The 22,038-nt window shown below is 42.0% G+C and overlaps 7 protein-coding genes across 10 annotated transcripts in view; 4 read left to right on the plus strand and 3 right to left on the minus strand.

Moving 5' to 3' along the window:
* LOC108598291 (protein TANC2) overlaps positions 1-4,041 on the minus strand; it is a 41,284-nt gene extending 37,243 nt beyond the window's left edge. For both annotated transcript variants that reach the window (XM_033293788.1, XM_033293791.1), the window contains exon 1: positions 3,196-4,041. In XM_033293788.1, the coding sequence (XP_033149679.1) occupies positions 3,196-4,033 (838 nt within the window). In that variant the 5' untranslated portion in view covers positions 4,034-4,041. The remainder of the gene's footprint in view (positions 1-3,195) is intronic.
* Positions 4,042-6,842: 2,801 nt separating this feature from the next.
* On the plus strand, positions 6,843-8,584 carry LOC108599765 (fibroleukin-like). Of its 2 annotated transcripts, none has more exons than XM_017986781.2 (3): positions 6,843-7,097; positions 7,814-8,366; positions 8,432-8,584. In XM_017986781.2, the coding sequence occupies exons 2-3, from the start codon at positions 8,128-8,130 to the stop codon at positions 8,553-8,555; spliced, it is 363 nt and encodes a 120-aa protein (XP_017842270.1). In that variant the 5' UTR covers positions 6,843-7,097; positions 7,814-8,127; the 3' UTR covers positions 8,556-8,584. The 2 variants fall into 2 exon arrangements, with proteins under 2 accessions (XP_017842270.1, XP_017842268.1); XM_017986779.2 differs by having other exon boundaries at positions 6,843-7,050.
* Positions 8,585-9,042: 458 nt separating this feature from the next.
* Positions 9,043-13,210, minus strand: LOC108600592 (uncharacterized oxidoreductase YjmC). Its single transcript, XM_017988270.2, has 3 exons — positions 12,924-13,210; positions 9,466-10,412; positions 9,043-9,407 (listed from the first exon to the last, which is right to left on the minus strand). The coding sequence occupies exons 1-3, from the start codon at positions 13,126-13,128 to the stop codon at positions 9,246-9,248; spliced, it is 1,314 nt and encodes a 437-aa protein (XP_017843759.1). The 5' UTR covers positions 13,129-13,210; the 3' UTR covers positions 9,043-9,245.
* Positions 13,211-13,479: 269 nt separating this feature from the next.
* On the plus strand, positions 13,480-17,201 carry LOC108600593. The gene is made up of 6 exons (XM_017988271.1): positions 13,480-13,568; positions 15,290-15,419; positions 15,506-15,842; positions 16,160-16,318; positions 16,371-16,673; positions 16,731-17,201. Exons 3-6 carry the CDS (start codon positions 15,537-15,539, stop codon positions 16,995-16,997), a joined length of 1,035 nt encoding a protein of 344 aa, XP_017843760.1. The 5' UTR covers positions 13,480-13,568; positions 15,290-15,419; positions 15,506-15,536; the 3' UTR covers positions 16,998-17,201.
* LOC108600328 (ADP-ribose glycohydrolase OARD1) lies at positions 13,487-18,007 on the plus strand. Its single transcript, XM_017987841.1, has 3 exons — positions 13,487-13,568; positions 17,340-17,677; positions 17,745-18,007. The coding sequence occupies exons 1-3, from the start codon at positions 13,529-13,531 to the stop codon at positions 17,895-17,897; spliced, it is 531 nt and encodes a 176-aa protein (XP_017843330.1). The 5' UTR covers positions 13,487-13,528; the 3' UTR covers positions 17,898-18,007.
* On the minus strand, positions 17,925-18,519 carry LOC108600329 (ADP-ribose glycohydrolase OARD1). The gene is made up of 3 exons (XM_017987842.2): positions 18,386-18,519; positions 18,150-18,324; positions 17,925-18,094 (listed from the first exon to the last, which is right to left on the minus strand). The coding sequence occupies exons 1-3, from the start codon at positions 18,505-18,507 to the stop codon at positions 17,942-17,944; spliced, it is 450 nt and encodes a 149-aa protein (XP_017843331.1). The 5' UTR covers positions 18,508-18,519; the 3' UTR covers positions 17,925-17,941.
* Positions 18,503-20,567, plus strand: LOC108600325 (E3 ubiquitin-protein ligase parkin). 2 transcript variants are annotated; one of them, XM_017987837.2, is made up of 7 exons: positions 18,503-18,637; positions 18,768-18,988; positions 19,045-19,222; positions 19,285-19,630; positions 19,687-20,131; positions 20,192-20,288; positions 20,354-20,567. In XM_017987837.2, exons 1-7 carry the CDS (start codon positions 18,592-18,594, stop codon positions 20,461-20,463), a joined length of 1,443 nt encoding a protein of 480 aa, XP_017843326.1. In that variant the 5' UTR covers positions 18,503-18,591; the 3' UTR covers positions 20,464-20,567. The 2 variants fall into 2 exon arrangements, with proteins under 2 accessions (XP_017843326.1, XP_017843327.1); XM_017987838.2 differs by lacking the exon at positions 18,503-18,637 and having other exon boundaries at positions 18,730-18,988.
* The last annotated feature ends 1,471 nt before the right edge of the window (positions 20,568-22,038 follow it).

Raw genomic sequence — 22,038 nt, forward strand, 5'->3', positions numbered from 1 at the left:
TATGCGCATTTTAATTGAAATTAGCACTCACATAAAAAAACCTATAGTTGGTTTAAGGTTTTTGTTTTTTTTTGTCTTATAGCGCACATTTATAAATTTGATTTTCTGCTGAGACAGCCAAATGCCATTACTAATACGCCCGGAAAACAATAGCGTCGCACATTTCGTTTTAATTTGCAACCTGGCGCATTTTTTTGTGTTAATTAAATTTTGCATGCAATATTTTGTTTGCTACTTGTAACCGTATCCAACGCGATCGACTCCGGCTCGGGCAGAGCTAATGCTGACACGCGCAATGTGCTTGCGCGAGCTTTGACATTCGATTCGAGACTGAGAGAAGGTCTACACAGCCGTTGGTAGGTCTCCACAACAAGTCGCTTTACCGGTTTCCACAAGAGCGAGCGAGTGAGCGCCGCTCTCTGGCACTTCGCATGCGCGTGGGTTCTGCTCTCGCTCTCATTATGTCGCTCTTTTCCACGCTCTGCAGCTGATATCAGATCTCTGTATGCGGCGGCGCTCGGCGCTCGCTTCGAAGCGTGTTGTGTTGTCTGGCTTATCAGTTCATTATCAACTCGTTTCTTTACATTTTTTCTGCCTTTACTGTTTTTTCAATTTGTGTGGAATAATTCATTCACGCGTTTCTGTTGTTGTTTTTGTTATTATTATTATTATTGTTTGATTGCCTGTGCTCTCGTATTTATATTTGTGCACGAGGTATTTTTGACTGATTGAGGTGCTGACTCTGACTCGGGCTTATCTCGTTACAACGCTCACCGCTCAAGTGGCAACACAGTCGGTGGTGGTGCTGATGACGCAAGGCTTAAGTGCTGCTTGTACAATCTGGTTAGAGAGTTCGAGTTCTTAACACTGATAACCCTTGGGTTGCTGCTTTGCAAAACAATGGACATTTGTATTGATTTCAGGCAAAGGAGCTGCAGGCAAGAAAAACAGCAACGCTGACTAATTAAGTACAGTGCACGCTCGCTAATTAGCTGCTCAGTATTTTCTATTCTAAGCTCCTTTAAATTCTATTCTAACAACAATTTTATAGCCAAACCCAAGACAAAGTGCTTAAGCCTTATCGCAATTATATATATGGCACTCTATAAACATTAAATTGATTAACGTTTAGCAACATTAAGCACAGATTTCTATTTTGAAATTATACTTAATGTAAAATAAAATTACATAGCGCTGAGCCTGGCTCATTAATCAAGATTGTGTCACAGCTATTACCTCATTGAAGTGGCTTTTGATTCTGATTTGTTCTACGCTGTGCTACTTAGACGATTAGTGCTCATTATAGTTGTAAAGTAGTGGAAAATTGGGCACTTAGCAAGTAGCATTGAAATTCAATTTCATATAAAATATTTTCAATTTAGTTTAAAGTGTAAGCCATCAATTTGCAGCCGCTTTTATCGCGACCAAGTCAATTGGCAAGTTATCTATGCACATGTTCAATCTACTACAGAGTTCAAGTCATAAATATTGGCAGAGCAATTGCAAATACAAATACTTATATATCAGTTGTGGGAAATCGCCAAGGCACACGCAAACGCAGCAGATTGAAACACACAAAATGCATTCGAACTGTGTTTGCTTTTATTGGAAGCCTCGAGCCTAAAGCCAAAGCTAAAGCTAAAGCCTGATGCCAGCTGTCTAGTGTCTTGGGTGCCAAGTTGCATCTACGCCTCATGCTAATAAATAGTTGTTGTTGTTGTTGCAGCCAAAGCTTCTCTGCGTGCTACAAAGTTGCGAACTGCAGACGTAGTTTTTCCATTTGCTCAGAGTCAGAGACTCACCAGTCAGTTTATTTTTGTATTTTGGGTTCGACCATTCATGGCAACTACCGTTTGGTCTTTTGTTTAACTTTGTCTTGTGTCCGTCAGCTTCATGGAGTCTATTTGTAGATACAAGCTAACCTAACAAGCGACCACTCCAATCTGGCTCTCTCTCTCTTTCTTTCTCCTCTGCAACTCTGTGGCTTGGCCCTTGTGTACTTAGGCCTCATTCTATGTGTGTGTGTGAGTGGGGGGATTGTTGCTTCTGGGGCTTCTCACTTGGGTACGCTATCTCAAGTGTTTTTTAAAAGTTTTCCAGCGATAAGCAATGTAAGTTTATGATGCCTCCAAGCTACTCGGCCACTCCATGCTCCATGCTAGAGGTAGATACGATGCTCTTGACTTGTGCAGGTTGTGGCAGCAACAGCAACAGCAACAACAACAACGATTCACAGTTTGCAATGTTGCGTTTTACTGATCATGATGTATGCATAAATATGTGCGCAAGTGTGTGTGTGTGTGTGTGTGATTCATGACTTTTCACTTTTTTGCAGAAGAGTGCGGCACAGTGGGCTTTAAAAACTCAACAAATCATCAAAGTTTGCGCTTTAGCTGCCTAAGCAACTTAACTAAAATTTGACAAAATTCATCGCATCGACCCCACTGTACGCATGCATGGATGAGAATCTTCACGACTTTTGACCCTTTGCATAAATTTTCATCAGTTTTGTGGTCGCTGTTGCATTTGGCACGCAATGGCACGTAAATTACTGTGACATTGCAACTTGCCGCAACATTTTGCAATTTGCATTATTATTGATTAGTTTTAAATTAAAATTGAAGCTGCATAAATCTCGGCAAGCATTTTCTTATTAGAAACTGTCGTATGTCAAACGAACAATTTCCACTGACATAGTCCAAGAGTTATATTTATAAACAAGATGCCATATGCAAATATGCTATGGAGCTTTTTTTTTGGATGATTTATGACCCTGGCGGGCTGGTTAAACAGCTGTGTGAAATGGGCAAACAGCCTGCCAGCCAGCCAGCCAGCCAGGCTGACAGTCGGCAAATTTGGAGCTTTCACTCGACGGCTTTGTTTACTCTATTGACCAAGCGACTTAACGATCATTTGTGTTGGCCATTTTGATGTGGCCATGGGGATGTGGGGGTCAGACACCGCCTTGCGGGCTACCTTTCTAATGCGGAGCAGGGAATGCTAATGGGAAAAGGAGTTACAGCCCCCTCGCTGCGACTGGGCGACTGGGGTCATTAAAAAGCGTTTGTTAGCCCAATGATAATGAAGGATTGTAAATGAATTTAATAGTCTAACGAACGCATTGATGGATTGCCTTTCAAACTGTATTATGCCCCCAATCAGCACTTTGTTCAAACGAAAGTCAAGTGTACTCACCGCTCTCCGCTGCACTTAAGCACTTGGCTGCCATTTCCTCGTTCAGCTCCTCGGCGGCATTGGCATCGCCATTGTCGAGCACACAAGTAACACTGTCCGGTGACCAGTAGAGCGCACTAATCGCATCGGCGGACACGAGCGAGAGATCCATGGGTGGCACTGAGTTGCCACGCAGCGTGCTGGTGGCCGCACTGGCGGACACGCTCATCATGTGATCCAGCGAAGAGTTCATAGAACCGCCATAAATGGAACTAGACTGCGAGGCCGTGCAGGTGGAATCAAAGCTGCGGTTGCTCTCGCGCCGTTTCTCGGGCGTAGCATAGATGGGCTCCGGCGCCTTTTTGGGCGTCAGTGCCTCGCTGCCAAACGAATTGTTCAGTGTGCCATAACAAGAAGTATTCATAATGTCATTGCGATTAAAGCTGGGCTGCCAGCAGTCCTCCTCCTCCACATTGCCCGAGTCAACAAGCTCTGTGGTCGACTGCTGCTCCTCTGCCACAAGCTCATCCAGATAGTCTACTTCATAGAGACGCGACTCATCGATCATGGCAATGTTATCAGCTTCCAGCTCTTCATCTGAAAGCTCATCCTGCTGCTCCTCCTCAACGTTGAGCTTTTGAAAAGTTTCATCTGCCTGCTGCATGAGCTCATAGGCGCGCGGCATGGAGCTGCCATACACTGAGTCCGTATCGTTCTCCTCTATGCAGGACAAAAGGCGTGTGCGAAAGCCATAGACTGTGCCGCTGGCATTTATGTTTGGCGGCGGTTGTATGGGCAGCGGTGGCGTCTCCAGCTCCTCCAACTCCAGCGTTTGCAATTGTATTGTGGCCATTGACATGTTGTCAGCTGCAAGGCATAAAACGATATATTAATTTCTAACTTTGCTTGACTTTAACGATCTACAGAAAGGCTATAAAGCAGCCTGGCCGAGAAGCTACTGTACACCAAACGGAAATGAGCTGAGCTCTGTGTATCTTTTAGGTGCGAGCTTGTAAATGATAAGCCCACAGCTTTAATGCCACTTAATGCCTTGGCAACGTCAAATTGTTTCAACGTAAATCAGACAAGCAAACAGACGGAAGTGTGTGTGCCGTAGCGATAGAAGTGCACGCAACTTCCCCCATTTCAACAGCAGCAGCAGCAGCTCCATTTGGCCCCCTGCAAAGATTCTTAGCAGTAGGTGGGGGAGTGTGCATCTGTGTGCGTGTGTGTGTGCAACAGATGCGAGTGGCGCGCGCGCACATACACGTTCTCGGCTCTCGGGACAAGGAACTCGAAGTCGTAATAGTTCTGCTTGCATCAGCGTCAGGCGCTGGCAGCGCGCTTCACTGTCAACATGCAATGTCGACGCACTCTTGACATCAACAGCCCGCTGTTGTTGCTGCTGCTGCTGCCGTCGCCGCCGTCGCACTCTCAAGTAGGTGTTCGCTTGTCTTCTTCTTCTGCTTCTTCTTAGTGTCTAACGCTTACTATTTTTAATTTGCGTGCCATTGGGGAAAAACAAACGTGGAGACAGCTTCACTGTTGGATATTGTAGCCTGGAGCTGCAATCGAAGCTTGTGTTTGCTTATGTACTTGGGGTGAAAAAATAACTGTAATGTTTGTCTTTTGACGCGCGACCGCCATTTTGCATTGGCAAAACTTACATTGCTGCAAATATTTGTGCGATGTTGCGCCAAAACTTGCTTTCCTTGACTATTCATGTTGTTGCATACTAAGCAGTCTGTTTTACTAATCACTTGCAAGTATAAACACATATTTTTAATATTAAACTCTTTAAAAAAATTAATTCAATGCGAACATTCGCGGACGCTGTGAAAAATGCCGCCAACGCTCGATTTGGCACTTGTTATCGTTTAGGGTTGTCAATGCCGAAATGCTATTCAATATGACAAAAAGTAATCGCCAGTTGATTGGCAAAAACTTACATGTGCTGACTTTGTTGTTATCGATCAGTGTTGTTAATGTCAGCGATAAAAGCTGTCAATATGAAAAAAAAAGTACTTGAGCTGTCGCTTTTAATTGTACTCAGATTTATTGAAAACAATAAAAAGGGCACACAGTTCAAAGCGCATATAATTAAAAATGTATACAACCCTTGCCAAGTGCGTTTATTGAACAAACACGCGTATGCATAGGAATGCAGGCAAACGTTTAAATTTTCTCCAGTGTATAGTTTACACAAAAACTAATGCAACAAACAAATTACTTGAGGCGACGAAATACTACTACACAACGTAGCAGTCAGATCACAATGCCTAGCTTGGCGGCAGCACCAAAAATAGAACAAGCAAACTATCGGATTGGGATCGGGCAATGGTTGGCCAGAGGCAGAGGAACTAAGCAATGCGACGCTGTCGCTGTCGTCATATTGTTGTTGTTGTTGTTGTCGTGCGCCAAAGCGGGAAAATGAAAATGCATGGTGGCGCAGTTGGTAGCAGGACAGGATCCCCAGCAAACTGCATTAAACTACTTTCGGAGCAGTTTATTGCTTTGTCTCGTGCGTTTCTACTTTTAGCTATGACCTGTGTGTGTCTTGTCTGTGTTTGTGAGAATCTTGAACTTGTGCAGCGTTCACTCTTTTTTGTTTACGTTTTTCTTTATTTTTTGTGAAAAGTGAAATGAAAAGTGTAGGGGAGCGTCTGCAGCTTGTATATGCGACATTTTCTTCTTGATTTCAGTTGCTTTTTATTTAAATTAAAGTTGTTCTCGTTCTCCTCTTGTACTTGCAGCGTTCCAGACATTGGCACTTAAATGCTTTGGGATGTGGTCAACTTGAGTATTGAACAGTCATTGTCGCTATATTTAGAGGAGCCATGCTAATTCTGTCAAGAGGCTGACATTAAATTACATTCGCATTACTCATAGGACGCCAAGTTGGGGTTTGAGCACTAGCCACTTTAATTTTAACTTATTTGGTAAAGTTATTTTATAAAATATATAATATATTCGTTAAAGTGCTTAGTTACCTTGTGAAGAAAATTATTATATGCTTAAGTATTTTTTTTTTAACATTAATATCCGTGCAGTGTCACAATTTTGTCTTTTATCACTTGTATTTTCCACATGAACATAAATAATATCTTTGGTATGTTTTGGGATCTAGGAACTTCTTATCATTGCACGTAGCGCGTAGTTTTATTTAACAATTTCTTATCACAACTTAAGAATTTTGTAGTTTTTTAATGCACATTTACTTTCACTGATAATCCAAAGCGTTGTTAATAAATATGAAATGAAACCGTATCCGTAATTATATCCGTTCTAGTTTGTTCGCCGTATCTCTGTGCCGCACGCGCGCTGCAACGCTGGAATGCAATTGAAACGTCGCTCGAACTGTGGCAGCATCCACACCCTAGTGCTCTCGGCAGCAAGAGCGAGCTCGGCCTGCCCGCTGCTGTTGTCTGCCTACTAGACGAAGACGAAGAGAGGACAGTCTTCTAAAAATAGCGCCAGCCGAGCTGCAACGTTCCATCAACACTGTTAGATTCCTGAGATATGTACTATATGCCACAAAAAAGCAGACGAAGTGTCTGTTGCACCCCGCGAACTACACGCGTTGTCTAATAATGTTGCAAATTCCTCTGGCAAGTCGCTTATTATCATTTTATGTTATTAAATAATCTAATTCAACTACAGATTTTACATTTATTTTCTTAGTAAAGTTAATAAGTACACCAAAGATGCGATAACTGTACCCTAAGTTGAACGAACTAAGATGCCACATGACAACAAGTCGTCTAATTGGATTACAGGATCGCTGGGTACAGTTCATTCAACCCCGCGTGGCAGAAATATTGTCGCGCACGGGAAATCGAATGACAAGAACAGGAGCAACGACGCATGCGCAGCAGAGTTTGTTCACCTTTAAGATGCATAGATACACGGCCTGACTAAATAATGTAACGGATAGTATTACAAGGGGGATAGAGATGATACATGCACACATACTCAATGTTGCAATTTGGGGTCGCGCTGTTCTCAATGCTTGAGTGAAAGTACTCTGGGTGTTTTTCTGATTTTTGATTTTTCCTAGCAACTGTTTCAATCTCTAGACTGATGTCTATTTATCTTCCGTGGCACTAATTTCATTTTCACTTTTTCTACACAAGGAGGGGCCCGCACCTTCATGATTTGTGACACATTTTTGATGGGCTTTGACTTAGTTGCGCCTGCGCTTGATTTGATCTTTAGATCTCTTAAGTACACATATTGCATTTTTGATAAATTATTGTGGGAAAATTCACATTTTCCAGTATACTATATATGTATAAGGGTGAATAGTAAAGTCATAAAATCAAAACAAAGTACAAACTAAAATTTATATGCATTAATAATTATAGTAGTATAGTATACTCTTCAAATATGCTTATAAAGCCAGCAGAAAATATGCCCCTGGGTTTCTGTTCTGATATAGGGTATTGTATTAATACAAAACAAGGCATTAAATATAACGCTTTAACTCTGATATACATTTCTAATCTAAAGGTCAACGCCTTTGTCCGGGTTCGCAGTGTTATCATCTGTCTTTAGAGCCACGCACTAAGCTTAGCTATTCCATTTTAAAAATTAGTTTTTATTTGTTGCTTGATCAAAATGAACCTGTCTCTATTCATAGGTCTAATACTGACAGCAAGATTTATTAGTTTCTCAGCTCAGTTAGAGTTACCTGATGAAGATCTTTTGGATTCCGCGATTGACAGTGAATGCAATAAATTGTACAAATCACTCCATGCTCCAAAAATTAATTTCACTGGCATAAATGGACCAGAGTGGACAATTATTCAACAACGCATTGATGGAAAAGAGGATTTTTATAGAAACTGGAATACATACCGCAACGGTTTTGGCTCCTTTAATGGCTCCTTTTTCCTGGGTTTGCAGAATATTCACGACTTGACCAGTTGTCAGCGCCATGAGCTTTATATTCACATGGAGTTCTTCAATGGCACCACTATTTACGCGCGCTATGATAACTTTACAGTCTCTGATGAGCAAGATAACTTTAGACTGCTGTCCGTTGGAGAACACACCGGAACTGCTGAGGATCGGCTTTACTTCCATGTGAACCGTGGCTTCACAACATTCGATAAAGATAATAATGACTGGGTGAAAGTTAATTGCGCTGAGGATCGGCATGGCGCCTGGTGGTACGGTATCTGCTCGATTAGGTAAGCCATTGCGTACACTTATCAACACAATTATTATTCACTTATTATGAATGTCTATTTTTCAGCAACTTGAATGGAAAATATTTTGATGCTGAGGTATATGGTTATAGAACATCAATATATTGGGAACCGTGGATTGCACTTAAGACTGTCAAAATGGCAATTCGACCATTCCCAAATAAAAATTAATAGATGTACATTAATAAATATAAAATAAGAACGGCGTGCATTGATGCTGCTTCTGTTGTTGTTATTGACTGACTGGCAGGCAGCTATTTAAATGAATGCAGCCCTGGTATTATATACATATGCAATGCAACTCTGGTATTCACAGTAAACAATTTTTTGGTGCGTTGGTTGTTGTCCTAGCTATTCTTTTCACATTAATGTGAACTTCATATTCATATTATGAAGCTTTCATGTGGTTGTAACACAAACTTATTTTTAGCAAATTGACAAACCAGTCAATAACAGAACGCGTCGACAAGCGACGTTTGCATCCAGAGTTCTTCTCATATAGCAACAAATCTAGCTGATCATGAGTATCATAGCAACAAATCTTATTATAACAAAGATGATTTAAAGCTACAAAATAAGTAAAATAACACTAGTCTAAATAAAAATACTTAAATAGTAGTATCAATTCAAGCAGGACAAGTACTTCAAATTACAACATATTTATAGCCTCATTTAATTTATTGGCTTTCAATATCATAGCACGTTATGTGTGTAAGAATGGTATGTAGCATATCATTGGTCTGGGTGTACATATACAAATATCATGAGAACTTGAAGTTAACTCAGCGAAAGTAGTTAAATATTTATAAACTTAGGCACTAACCAGCTTTGGTCAACCGAAATGCAAAGTAAACGCTCCAACTATGCGTTGAACTTGAGCGGAGCAATGTTTAGTCTCTCAGCAAGGCTGGCGCAGGTGTTTAGCTGATTCTCCAAGTACTGAATACCGCCCGCAGCATCAACGCTCTTCATGTTGTTGGCCTCCTTGTCGCCGGGCAGCAGCACGGGTTTCTTAGGATCAGTCTGCGAGAATGGCAAGCAAAGTAAATATTTTAAATGGTGAGCATTTTAAGCTACTTACGGGCTCTGAGCTGCGCAGACGCGTATTGAAGTCGCTCATATGCTCAGCAAAATCTGGCGAGAAGCAGTTGGGATCGACAGCAATGAAGACTTGACCCAAATCAGCTGCTGAATCGGCGCCTGCATGCGTCCACTTGCGCACCTTGGTGGAATAGTTGGCACCAGCCATAACACCAGACAGAATATCCACCATAGCGCCCAAGCCGTAGCCCTTGTAGCCAGAGGTGAGTTCGGAGCCACCCAGAGGCATCAGGCAGCCAGTTTTGAAGCCCAGCTCGGCATCGTTGGTCATGTTGCCCTCAGGATCCTGCGCCCAGCCATCGGGCAGTGCAGCGCCCTTGCGTCGTTGAATCTCAATTTTGCCCACAGCAACAGCCGTTGTTGCCATATCCAGCAGGAAGTTATCACCGTTGGCACCCGGAGCGCCCAATGAGAGCGGATTGGTGCCTAGCGCCGCCGTCTTGGCGTGGGTGGGTGCCATCAGCGGTGAGGTATTCGTCATGGACATGCCCACAAGGCCGTGCTCCATTGCTCGCAGCGCATACCAGCCGGCCATGCCGTAGTGATTGGAATTTCTGGCGCAGACCCAGCCCACACCCACAGTCTTGGCCTTCTTGATGGCCAAATCCATGCAGTAGTTGCCAACAACAGCGCCCAAACCATTGGCGCCATCCACCCAAGCAGTTGCGGGTGTTTCCTTCAACACTTTGGGCACTGCGCCGCCATCCGTCGAATTAATCTTCAGATCGTTAATGTACATCTCCAGGCGATTCATGCCGTGGCTGAAATGACCGCGATGATCGGCTGCCACCAGCAGCTCAGCCTGAGCCACTGCCGCCGCTTCAGGCACGCCAACAGCCTTGAAGCAGTCGATCATAAAGCGGCGCGATTCCTCAACAGCCACCAGTTTGGGTGCGGCACCAGTAGACGACGACATCATGCGAAAGTCTGTGAATAAGTAAAGTTCTTAGTTCCAAATTGACAAGGGATCGCGAACTTTTGGTGTCTGTTCGTAAACGCAGCGTGTACGCGACTGTTTTTTAGCTCTGGAGACGTCAACCAAAACCAAAAAGTCTCACCAATACCAATAAAAACTGATAGCTCAGTTAGACCGAGCAGGGGGCGCTAGGCAAAAAGAGAGCGCAGTCTTTATATATTTTGGCAAACTTGAAAAAATTTTGAGAGCCGCGAGGGGCAAAGAGCTTAATACATTTGGTAAACACGTATTATCAGCAGTCTGGACATAATGTTAAGCGTGTGCTATAAGCATAATGAGCGATAGAACATATGTATACATGTTGGTAGGTATGTGCTAGAGATGGGCATAGTCTAGCTCTATAGACTTAGTCCGATTATAAACTGGACCAATGTTTTCATTCCATATAAAAACTATGTTTTAAGTAGAAACTCGCTTCCTTTTCCTTAACGCACGAATTCTCGTGATATTTTGGAGCAGCACGTTACCATCTCTAATTTTGCTCACATATATGTAGCTATGAGTACTTTATTGACATTTATAAAAACGTTCTTAAGTTTGCCAACTCATTTATGCTCACGACTCTCGTTTATACAAGATTCTTTTGTTTTCTATACTATAGAGGGCTCGCTTGCTATCTATACATTATGTATATGAATTCGTATATATATTTCATACATTTTTTTGTTTGTTAATTTATGTCTTGTGGGCTGTACGATCAATGTCGCGTGTTTTGTCTTGTTAATGACCTTGAACTTCAATTGCTATTTCGATATTCAACTACACTTTAATAGCTGCTCATGGATGAATTAATTATGTTGTATACTGTAACGCATTTTCTTTGATTGATAGCATGTGGCTCAGTTGGCATTTACCCATTTGTTTACCACACCCACTCCCCCAGATTGAAAGCGAAATTTGCTGTCTATACAATACAAATAGGCTTAAAGCCATACAAATAGGCTTAAAGCCATTAGTGTTTGGAAACCCTATACTAAGCACTTAATATGCTTATCTTATCAGCTGCACAGTTAACAGGGCGTATGCTTATCGTAAACATATTGAAGGCTTTGTTCTGGAAGCTGCTAAACAGCTCTCTAGTTCTAGCGCTCTAAACAAATTTAAAAGATATGTATTGATTGTATTTATTTCGCTGATTAACAATAGAAAAAATATAAGTATGCTTGTATTTAATATTGATAAACATTTGTCAGCGTTTTTTTGTTGTTTCTCAATTCGCTCACAACTGTGTTTAAACGTCAATAAAGCGAAACGAGTTTTGGCTTGTAAAAAAAGCAAGTGTTATATTGTTTAATGTGCTTTCAATTAGGCAATCAATTTGTCATTACTACAGTCTGTCCATTATGCGCTTTAATAGCCGTGAGTAAATAGTACAGCTTACGCCTCAGGCATTCTAGCAAAGTTTTATTGATTTTTATTTATGTAGCCCATTCATAAAATTCTTTATAACAATTAAATTTATTGCGCTGTGATTCATTTATATAACAAAATGAAAGTTTATGCATAATAAACAATTGCAATTAATGCAATTAGCATATGAATTTGTCGCTGCTCTCTTTGTTGTTGTTGCTGCCTACATTTACTCTCAATCATTAACGCTTTTGAAGTGTTTGTTTACACCGCCAATTGACGCTGACGTAGGCGTTGGCAGAGCACGCAATAGTCATAGAAATAGAATTTATGTAATAAGCAATTACCTACATAACGGTGAAGTTATGACAGTTGACATAGTTTGTAAATTTGAGCGTAATTAATAATATATCAATGAAAGCTGAAATTCGTTAGCTTATGAGCCAAGTTCAATAAGGTAATTTCTAAAAAGGCAACCGCGTTAATTCCAGCTCCTGCTACAAAGCCAAATAAAGCTTACAACGCAAATTAATAATGCATTATAAAAATAGCTATCTGATCAATGGCTGTAAGCATTTTGAGTTTTAAGCTGTGTAAACATTAACGTTTAGCATAGCTAAATTTTATTTAAAACTATTTTATTAATGCCCATTTTTAGTTTAATATCGATGCTAACGTAAACAAAGTTTCGTTCTATAAGTTTCTAGATATAAAAGTGTAAGCATTGAATTTCCGCTTAGATAAAAATATTTTATAATCTATAAAAAATTAAACGCATATATATATACATATATACCTGTCTGTTTTGGAATGCTGCATCAAATTCTTTAATTAGACATGATATACATTTGTGTTTGCATACAATATTTTATTGACACTATGTGGGCGTGATATATTTAAAGCTGAAGAGTTGTAAAATTGCTTCACACTTGGGAATTGTTTATTGTGCAATTCGTTATTAATTTATACATATAGTTATTCAAATCAGCTGTTAGGCATAAAAGCTCAACAAGTCTAACCAAGAAGGAAGCTAACGCGATAAGCAGATTTATTTTACATAAATTATTACAAACAATTGCACGCGTAATAAGAATATTAAAACAATAACTTACCAGCGCAAAAATTTGCATTTGATTTTGGCGCCATGACAGTGGATCTTGTTGTTGTTGTTGCCAATGCAGCTGATTGGAGACACCTCCATTGCTCTCGTTGTTGTTGTTGGCGCCTTTGAAGTGTTTGTATGAGCCGCCAATTTGCGCTGGCGTAGGCGTTGGCAGCGAGCGCACGACGCGAGCAGCACAATGTCAACGAAGTCATTGCAGTAAATATGGCAAAATAAAATTGAATAAGTTCTACTACACTTCACAATACACTACACTACTTGGACAAATAAAGGCAACAACAATCAGACGAGTCACACTCGCAGTCAGAGCTAAAGCAACAACAAAAACTAGTTTAAAACAAAACTCTACACAAAGCAACGGTAAAGGGGTTGAGGGCGAATCTCGCCAAAACAGCTGATGTTGACGTCAACGTCTCTGCTCGGCTGCTGCTACTCTCAGCTTGTTTTTGCTTTGTAGTCTTGCACTTTTTATTTAGTTATTCTCTTAGCGGCGAGTGTTTCAGAACGTTTCTGTTCAAGCTTTGTTAAGCGTGTGTTTCAAGCTTTCATGGAAGATTTACTGTGCTGAATAATTGTCCAAGAAATCCAAGACGAATGTTTATAGCGCGCCGGCAAGCAACACAACAAATACAAAGTAATATAACACAACTATCTTTATTTATAATCGCTTTTTCATGCGCCGCTATAAACTATTTATGTAATTTGCGCAAAACAATCACAACTACAACAAATATGTGCCAATTTGGCAAGCTAAGCAACAACAAAACACGCACACAAAATTTATTTTATATATCGCTAGTCGGAGTCGCCTCGCGTGTTGCGTTTTGTGCGTTTTCCTCGGCACACCAAATTGAACTGCCATGAACTGAGGGTAAAGACACTGCCGCTGAGACTCTGCCGACGCTGCTGCGTTATCGCATATACTAAGTGATTTTGTCCCACAGTGCGAGAGTGAAATTTAAATAATAATTCTACAACAAATTGTGCGCGCCACGTGTGGAAAAGTGTAGAAATAGTCAGCGAAAGCAATACAAACAAGTGTGCGTGTGTGTGTGGGTGTGAGAAAGAACGCGAAAGTGTGCGTAATGTGTTTGAAAACAAATGTGACCTTGTGTTGTAACAACAACAACAAGAACTTGTTAATTCATTGATTAACATTAATACACACTTAACTGCGAGTGTGCTTTGCTTGCCGCTATGCTCTTATTTATTTAACATGCAAGTCGCTTAACAATAAATAATTATTACATTAATATTCAGTCTGTTAGACTTTTTGCAAGTCGAGACACAAACCATTTATAAATACAGCCAGGCACTATTGAAGTGCCCTGCACTGTGTGCGCACAAACCATAAACTCGCTGTTGTTGCTGCTATTTGTGGTTTACTAACTAGCTGCTTAATATGGTAGTTTATATTTGAATTGTTTATTTGTCTGTCTGTCGGTCTGTCTGTCTGTCTGTTTGTGTATGTTCCAGCTGCTTAGCGCACTTTAGGTGTGAGAAGAAATGAGAATAATTGTTATATAAAAAATAATATTGTCAAAGCAAAGTCAAGTGCACAGTTTGCCACTGATTACTGTTGACAGGTGGCAGCAGTAGGTGATAGAGCGACAGAGATAGCAAATATATTGTTTATATTTGTATTTAAGAATCGCGCCTACGCTATCAGCAAAATATTTCCAAAATACATAACTTTTTTTTTCTACATATATTATGTATGAGAGCAAACAAGAGCTTGAACTGCCTGAGCCCTAGCGGCTAAAACAACAAATTAACAACAAATTCTAACAAAACAAACAAATATACGAACATACATATTCATTTATGTTTGTGTATAATCACATGTCATCATCATCCACCAGCATGATGGCATATTCTGGCCAACAACAATGCTGAGTCAGAATTAAAGCCAAAGCCCATTTGACAACGATTTGTTGTTGCTGGGCCAGAGACACACAGAGAGAGAGAGAGAGAGCGAGAGAGATGAGTGGGGGCGCACTCTAAATTTGGGACGCCACTGTTGCTCAGCTGTTGCGCTGGCGCTGAGGCTGACGCTGGGCTTGAGTTTTGAACTTGCTGCTTTCGCTCAGCACGTTCAGCGCATTCGCATTCCAGTGCAGAACGTTGTGCAGAGCAGTCGTACGTACAAAAAACGGCAGCCGTGCGTCAATTTGATAAATAATCTCAAAACAAGTTAACACAACAACTAGCAATACTAACTGTTGGCCTCTGGTATCAATAACAACAACAACAACAACAACAATAGCAAGAACGGTAATCGAAGTCGAGACGCAGCGGCGTCAACGCAACGTTTACTAATTGCTTTTGTTTGGTTCTTCGTTCTTTTTACCTTAGCTTTAGCTGCGGCTTGTTTAAAGCGCCAAAAAAACAAAAAAAAAACAAAAACTGTAAAAAATTCACGTAAAGTTTTCATTGTGGCCTCGTCGTGAAAGTTAGCTGCCCTCTCTGCGTGTCTGTCTACCAGGTAAGTCCGCCCGTTCATCAAAACGTCAAAATATACAACGCGTATATCTCTTTTGGCATTGAAACAATAATTTCACTTAATTGCAGTTGAAACAACAACAGCGAAAAGTTTGCCAAAATGGCCAGCACGAATGTCAAAATCATCGAGTCGAAACTGGATCTGTTCCAGGCCCCACAGAACTATGCATTGGCACACGCCGTTGAATCATCATTCAGCGCATTGCGCGGCACCCTCGCCTGGCAGTTCGGCCTCATCTTTGGCGATGTGGATGAGCTGCGTCGACGGCGCGTCACCAGCGGCAATTGCGTCGTGCTGGAGCACAATTCGCGTTTCGTTTACTATCTGGTCACCAAATCGAATCTCTATGCGGCCAGCACATACGATGATGTTCAAGCGGCACTAATTTGCATGAGAGAACATATGGTGAGAGTCTGGGTTGGGTCTGCTGGTTGCTGATTGGAAGCGTAGCTATTATAATTCAAGCGAAAACAGCTTCAACTGATTGACAATTATGAGTGGTTTATTGCAAAGTTAGAACAGAACATGTTTGGATTAGACTGGAAACTGCTTTCAAAATTAGCTTATTTTGATTGGACTGCATTAGACTTTCAAACATTCGTTTTAAATTAGAATTTATAATTCAAAAACTGGGACATCATTTATTTCACTTGACTGCGCACTCAATTAACTTTAAATTTATTTGCCTATACAAACATTTATTAATTAAAATCAAATTGCAGCGCAATCATGAAATCACCAAAGTGGCCATGTCACGCATTTGTTGCGGCAACGATGGCCTTGATTGGAAGCAAGTCAAGCGCATTATGCAGCAAATCTTTTCGCACAGCGAATATCCCATCGAGATACTCGTGTGTGAACATGACGACATCTCAGACGAGGTAAGTTGTAATAAGAAATATTTAAGCCAAAAGCTCAATCATTTACTCACAGCTTAAGACGCCCAAGTGTCAGATTACGGAGGCCAAGGGCAATTTGTTTAGTGCGCCGGAGAACTTTGCGCTGGTGCATTCCGTCAGTGCTGACTTTGCCATGTGCGCTGGCATCAATTTGCAGTTTCGCTGCAAGTTTGGCCAGGTGGATGAGCTAAAGAAGCAGCAGAAGCACACAGGCAATGTAGCAGTGCTGGAGCAGGGCGGTCGCTTTATATACAATCTGGTGACCAAGGAGCGTTCACATGAGAAGTGCACATATACAGCGCTCTATTATGCGCTGCTAGCGATGCGTGGACACATGGTAATATAAACTACTTGCTATTCTCGACTGCTCATAAACTATGCTGCTCTTTTGTAGCGTGAACATAATGTTACCAAGTTGGCCATACCACGCTTGGGCTGTGGCATTGATCGCTTGGATTGGCTGCGTGTGCGCAGTTTGCTCGAGTTGGTGTTTGTCAGCGATCCTGTGGATATTATAGCCTTTTTCTATGAACCGCCCAGCATGGTGCAGGATACGATTAAGGTCATGTGCCCCACCTGCCACCACATGAAGTTGATGCAACTGCCACGCAGTGTCAGCTCATCGAGACAGTCGCTCTATCGCGAGAAGACGCCCTTCTGAGTGAATCTATTCACAATTCGCTGAATTTTTGTATATAAACAAATGTATTAATTTATAACGCTCGAAACTGGTTTGCATGGGACTTGCACCGTTACTTATCTAGTTGCTAAGGCTACGCTATTGTTTAAGTTAAGCGCACAAAAAAGACATTTTAATCTATATTTATGTTATTTATATCAAGCGAAATAAATGTCAAGTAACCAAGAACTTGCCTTTACATTTTAGACTCTATAAATTATTTAAATAAGCGCAGCATGCCTTTAGTTTAACTAGTAGTATTATTAACTAAACCTAATCATTAAACTCATAAAAAAAAAATGATTTCTCCCAAAAAACTTTTAGAACTACGTCACGCTTTTCGTCGCGCTTTTGTTGTGGGCATGGCATCACATTTTAAACTAAATGAAGTCTCGGGTGATCTGTTCACAGCGCCACCAACTCACTCGCTGGCGCATTGTGTGGGTGCCGATCTGGCCATGGGCGCCGGCATAGCTGTAAAATTCAAGGAGGTCTATGGCAAACTTGACGAGCTAAATGCTCAGAATCCTAAGACTGGCAGTGTGGCTGTACTGCAGGACGATCAACGCTATATATACTATCTGGTAACCAAAGAAGAAAGCTGGGAGAAGCCCACCTACGAATCGCTGGAGGCATCTTTGAAAAAAATGCGCACGCACATGGTAAAGCTTTAAATTTTACTTAATTTTATAAAACGTTGTACAAGTTTTATTTATATTTTGCTTGCAGCTGGAGCATGATGTTAACAAGCTGGCTATACCACGCATTGGATGTGGCATTGATGGTCTGGAGTGGGAGAGAGTGACTGCCATACTGGATAACGTTTTTGGCAAGGAGCAAATGGAAATTGTCGTCTACAGCTTTGTGCCGGGCGGACATTAAACTTATTATTCTTTTGTGTTCAAATTAGTAGCATGTCTTTATTATTATGCTTTAGCTGGGACATAATTATAGACTAGCAGCTCGCAGTTAACTGCTTGAAAGATCTCTGCCAACATGTCTTTTACTTTGGTCCAATTGAGTCCATCCAAGCCGCAGCCAATGCGCGGCATTGCTAATTTATGCACATTATTTTTTAGCTAAAAACAATGCAAAACAATAGAGCATAACTGTAAAATTGAATGCAGTACTCACCATATGTTCACGCATGGCCAATAAGGAACTGTGGAGTAGCGCATAGGTGGGCTTTCCCCAGCTGCTTTGTTTTGTTATCAAATTGTAAATAAAGCGCTGCTGGTGCTTGATTACACCAACGCCGCCGGGCTGGACATTTTGCTGTTGTAACACTCCCACTTGTCCAAATTTATTCCTGCAAAAAACAAATTAACCGTTAACTGGGCGTTTGCCGCTTGCTGCACTTGTATGCTTACCGAAATTTAACCGCAATTCCTTTGCCCATGCGCAAATCGGCTGCAACACAGTGGCACATTGAATATTCGGCACTTACAGAAAACAAGTCGCCATTGACTTCGTTGAAACTGAAGCCTGACATATTTTAAACACAAAATTAATAATTTGCTTTAGCAAGCTCGATGCTTAAATTTATTAGCGCGCAATACTCGACGTTAACAACGGAATGGCAAGTGTGTTGAGCAGCTGTGTTTTGCAGTGTTGGTCAGTGCGTAAGTATAAATGTTAACCAGGGCTGCATCTGAAATAAATAAAAAAGTTGCTGCACATATTTTGTTATTGTTATTGTTCTTATCGCCCTAAGTTAAATGAGTTTTATTTTTAAATTTTTCGCTACTATTGTGCGCAAAATGTTGGAGCTGCTGCAAATCGGTGGTAAATTAACGCACACGCTCAGCATTTATGTAAAAACAAACACAGGCCGCACACTGTCTGTTAATTTGGAGCCACAGTGGGATATAAAAAACGTTAAGGAACTGGTTGCGCCACAGCTAGGCCTGCAGCCGGAAGAAGTAAAGATAATATTTGCAGGCAAAGAGTTAAGCGATGCCACAACCATTGAAGTGAGTTACATAAGAAAACAATACATAAAACAGTGTAAATACGACTTTCATTTTAGCAATGTGATCTGGGGCAGCAGAGTGTGCTGCATGCCATACGCCTTAGACCGCCGTTGCAGCCAGCCAGCACGCTGCTGGAGGAGGAGCCGCCTGCTGAGGAACCTTCCAAGCCGATGAATGAAACGCTGCTTGATCTACAGCTAGAAAACGCAGAGCGTCTCAACATCAGCGATGAGGGTGAGCTAAGTCAGAGCTTCTCCTACGGTACTTGCTTGCTTATACTTTGGATCACTTTGTAGAGCGTGTACGCGCCAAGGCACACTTCTTTGTCCACTGTGGCCAGTGCAGTAAGCTCTGCAATGGCAAATTGCGTGTAAGATGTGCTCTGTGCAAAGGCGGTGCCTTTACTGTGCATCGTGATCCTGAATGCTGGGATGATGTGCTGAAGCCGCGACGCATACGCGGTCATTGCGAGAGTCTAGAGATTGCCTGCGTGGACAATGAAGCTGGTGATTTACCCTTTGTAGAGTTTTATTTCAAGTGTGCGGAGCACGTTTCGGGCGGCGAAAAGGATTTTGCAGCGCCCTTGAACTTGATTAAGAATAACATTAAGGATGTGCCTTGCCTGGCCTGCACAGATGTCAGGTGAGTGGTGTGCAGCTCAACAATGCGTGTGATGCTTTAACTAAGTTATTTTGCAGTGAAACTGTGCTTGTTTTCCCATGCGCCTCGCAGCACGTCACATGCCTGGATTGCTTTAGAGATTATTGCCGCTCACGTCTTAGCGAACGCCAGTTTATGCCGCATCCAGACTTTGGCTATACACTGCCCTGTCCTGCGGGCTGTGAACATTCTTTTATTGAGGAAATACATCACTTCAAGCTGCTGTCACGTGAGGAATACGAACGTTATCAACGTTTCGCTACAGAGGAGTATGTGCTGCAGGCAGGCGGCGTGTTGTGTCCTCAGCCAGGCTGTGGCATGGGTCTGCTTGTGGAACCAGATTGTCGTAAGGTAACCTGTCAGAATGGCTGTGGTTATGTATTTTGTCGCAGTTGCCTACAAGGCTATCACATTGGCGAATGTCTGCCCGAGGGTGCTGGCGAGGGTGCTCCAAACTCGTGTGAATACACGGTCGATCCAAGCGTAAGTATAACTGTCATTTTCCGTTTTTCCTTGTATAACTGCAGCTTATGTGTTTTATAGCGCGCGGCGGAGGCACGCTGGGACGAGGCCAGCAATGTAACCATCAAAGTTAGCACCAAGCCCTGTCCCAAATGCCGCACGCCCACTGAGCGAGATGGTAAGTCTGTCAATGCTTCGCTTATTTCACATTTTTTTTTGCTAACTTCTCCTACTACACCGCAGGTGGCTGCATGCACATGGTTTGCACACGCGCTGGCTGTGGCTTCGAGTGGTGTTGGGTCTGTCAGACGGAGTGGACGCGTGACTGCATGGGTGCTCATTGGTTTGGCTGAGCTGAACTAAATTTTAAAACTGTTATTTTGGTTGACTATTTTATAAACGATTTGACTGCAGCAAAGACTAAACGTAAAGCAAAAATTGCTTAAAATGCATTGTATACATGGCTAATTTTATATATATAATCACCCTGTATGCCGTCTACACAATCAATAACAAAAACACCCTTGACAAGCCCATGCTCTGGTGCACCATCCTATCCCACTGTATTCCAGCGTTGCGTGCGCACGCTTTGTTTACGTTTTTTTTCATGCCGCAACGTTTGTCACCCACAATGTTTTGGAGGCTTTGCCGTTGGCTGGCAAAAACCGCAAATAACACACAACACGTGCATTCAGTGAGAGGGCGAGCCAGAGAGCGAGTGCGATTGCGATTGCGAGAGCGCAGCAAGCTCTCTCCCAGATATAATCAATAATTATGGCGCGTACTCAATTGCACGCTAAGCCATTAACTGCTTAACTTAACGCCTAGCATATGTCCAGCTACAGTTCATAGTTAATGCTTATCGGTCAAGCATTGATAAGAGTTTCATAGCTGGTTAGCCAGTTGGAGCAGCGCTATTAGCTATGCTATAGCTTTGGCCAATCGCTGGTCCAGGGCATATCAATAAATCAGTCGTCTATCCATTGATAAGCTTGGGAATAACGCAGGGAAGCCCTCGCTGCGCACTCGCTCTTGGCTCTTGGCTGCGCGCATTTTTTGTGAGGTGCGCTCTCTGTTTTTGTTCGGTTTCTGTTTTGTGCTCCAATTCGTAAGCAAAGTAAATGAATTTTTACAAATGACATTTGGCCAAACAGCAAGAGCGCGCGCACACACACAATCCTCTCCCGCTCGCTCTTGCTCAGACTCACACTCGCAGTCAACGCCTCTGCATCTTCCTGTACCCAAACCCGTGAAAGCTCACTCGCTCACGGCGTGTGTGGGCAGGTTGCCCATCGAATCGGGTCACATAGTTCTGCTCGGGGTTCCCAGTGCAGCACAGCCGTTGTGCTGTTTTTTCTTTTCGTTTGTTGTGTTCGGTCTTGTTGCTTTTTCGCCGCCGTCTTTAGTTTTTAGGGGGTACAACGACAAAACGATAAAACGACAGCGCAGCAAGCAGCAAACGGCAATGGCAAACGCCAACGAGGCTTTCGGTGTATAAATGGTAGCGCGCCAGCTGTATCGCATTTCAGTCTTACGTTGGACTTTGCGCGCGTCGCACACGTCGTCGCGTATACGTAACGCTTTTACATCCAAGGGTTAAACGACACCAATACTGCCCACTGCATACGTGTACCGCCAAACTGAGCGTCTATGTCTCTCATCTAAGTGTTTGTGTGTGTGTGTGTGTGCGTTCTACGACATTTTTGCACTTTTGATCGTACGTTGTCGCTCTTTGCTTAAAAAAAAGAGAGAGAGCGCGCGAGCGAGCGAGCGCGTGCATGAGTTACAATAGCAACAAATCTAAAAACAATTGAGAGTGAAGACAAGTTCACAATAGTTGTAAACAGTGAGCGCCACAAATGGAAAATCTTAACAATTATTGCAAGTGACAAATAACAAAGTTAAGCTAAAATTAAACAAAAAATTAA

This window comes from Drosophila busckii, chromosome 3L, assembly GCF_011750605.1.
Source record: "Drosophila busckii strain San Diego stock center, stock number 13000-0081.31 chromosome 3L, ASM1175060v1, whole genome shotgun sequence".
In the NCBI taxonomy this organism is placed as follows: domain Eukaryota; kingdom Metazoa; phylum Arthropoda; class Insecta; order Diptera; family Drosophilidae; genus Drosophila; species Drosophila busckii.

Bases quoted from the DNA above. Each gene is read 5' to 3' on its own strand.
- LOC108600592 (XM_017988270.2), bottom strand. From the start codon at position 13,128: ATGACTTCGTTGACATTGTGCTGCTCGCGTCGTGCGCTCGCTGCCAAC. The intron at 10,413-12,923 runs GTAAGTTATTGT...ACTTATTCACAG, and splicing joins AAATGCAAATTTTTGCGCTG to ACTTTCGCATGATGTCGTCG. The intron at 9,408-9,465 runs GTAAGTAGCTTA...CCATTCTCGCAG, and splicing joins GTCTGCGCAGCTCAGAGCCC to ACTGATCCTAAGAAACCCGT.
- LOC108600328 (XM_017987841.1), top strand. From the start codon at position 13,529: ATGTTTATAGCGCGCCGGCAAGCAACACAACAAATACAAA. The intron at 13,569-17,339 runs GTAATATAACAC...AAAAACTTTTAG, and splicing joins AGCAACACAACAAATACAAA to AACTACGTCACGCTTTTCGT. The intron at 17,678-17,744 runs GTAAAGCTTTAA...TTTTGCTTGCAG, and splicing joins AAAAAATGCGCACGCACATG to CTGGAGCATGATGTTAACAA.
- LOC108600325 (XM_017987837.2), top strand. From the start codon at position 18,592: ATGGCAAGTGTGTTGAGCAGCTGTGTTTTGCAGTGTTGGTCAGTGC. The intron at 19,631-19,686 runs GTGAGTGGTGTG...GTTATTTTGCAG, and splicing joins CTGGCCTGCACAGATGTCAG to TGAAACTGTGCTTGTTTTCC. The intron at 20,289-20,353 runs GTAAGTCTGTCA...ACTACACCGCAG, and splicing joins CACGCCCACTGAGCGAGATG to GTGGCTGCATGCACATGGTT.
- LOC108599765 (XM_017986779.2), top strand. From the start codon at position 6,921: ATGACAACAAGTCGTCTAATTGGATTACAGGATCGCTGGGTACAGTTC. The intron at 7,051-7,813 runs GTTTGTTCACCT...CTCTATTCATAG, and splicing joins AACGACGCATGCGCAGCAGA to GTCTAATACTGACAGCAAGA. The intron at 8,367-8,431 runs GTAAGCCATTGC...TCTATTTTTCAG, and splicing joins TACGGTATCTGCTCGATTAG to CAACTTGAATGGAAAATATT.
- LOC108600329 (XM_017987842.2), bottom strand. From the start codon at position 18,507: ATGTCAGGCTTCAGTTTCAACGAAGTCAATGGCGACTTGTTTTCTGTA. The intron at 18,325-18,385 runs GTAAGCATACAA...TGTTTTTTGCAG, and splicing joins GGAATTGCGGTTAAATTTCG to GAATAAATTTGGACAAGTGG. The intron at 18,095-18,149 runs GTGAGTACTGCA...CATTGTTTTTAG, and splicing joins TGGCCATGCGTGAACATATG to CTAAAAAATAATGTGCATAA.
- LOC108600593 (XM_017988271.1), top strand. From the start codon at position 15,537: ATGGCCAGCACGAATGTCAAAATCATCGAGTCGAAACTGGATCTGTTC. The intron at 16,319-16,370 runs GTAAGTTGTAAT...ATTTACTCACAG, and splicing joins ATGACGACATCTCAGACGAG to CTTAAGACGCCCAAGTGTCA. The intron at 16,674-16,730 runs GTAATATAAACT...GCTCTTTTGTAG, and splicing joins TAGCGATGCGTGGACACATG to CGTGAACATAATGTTACCAA.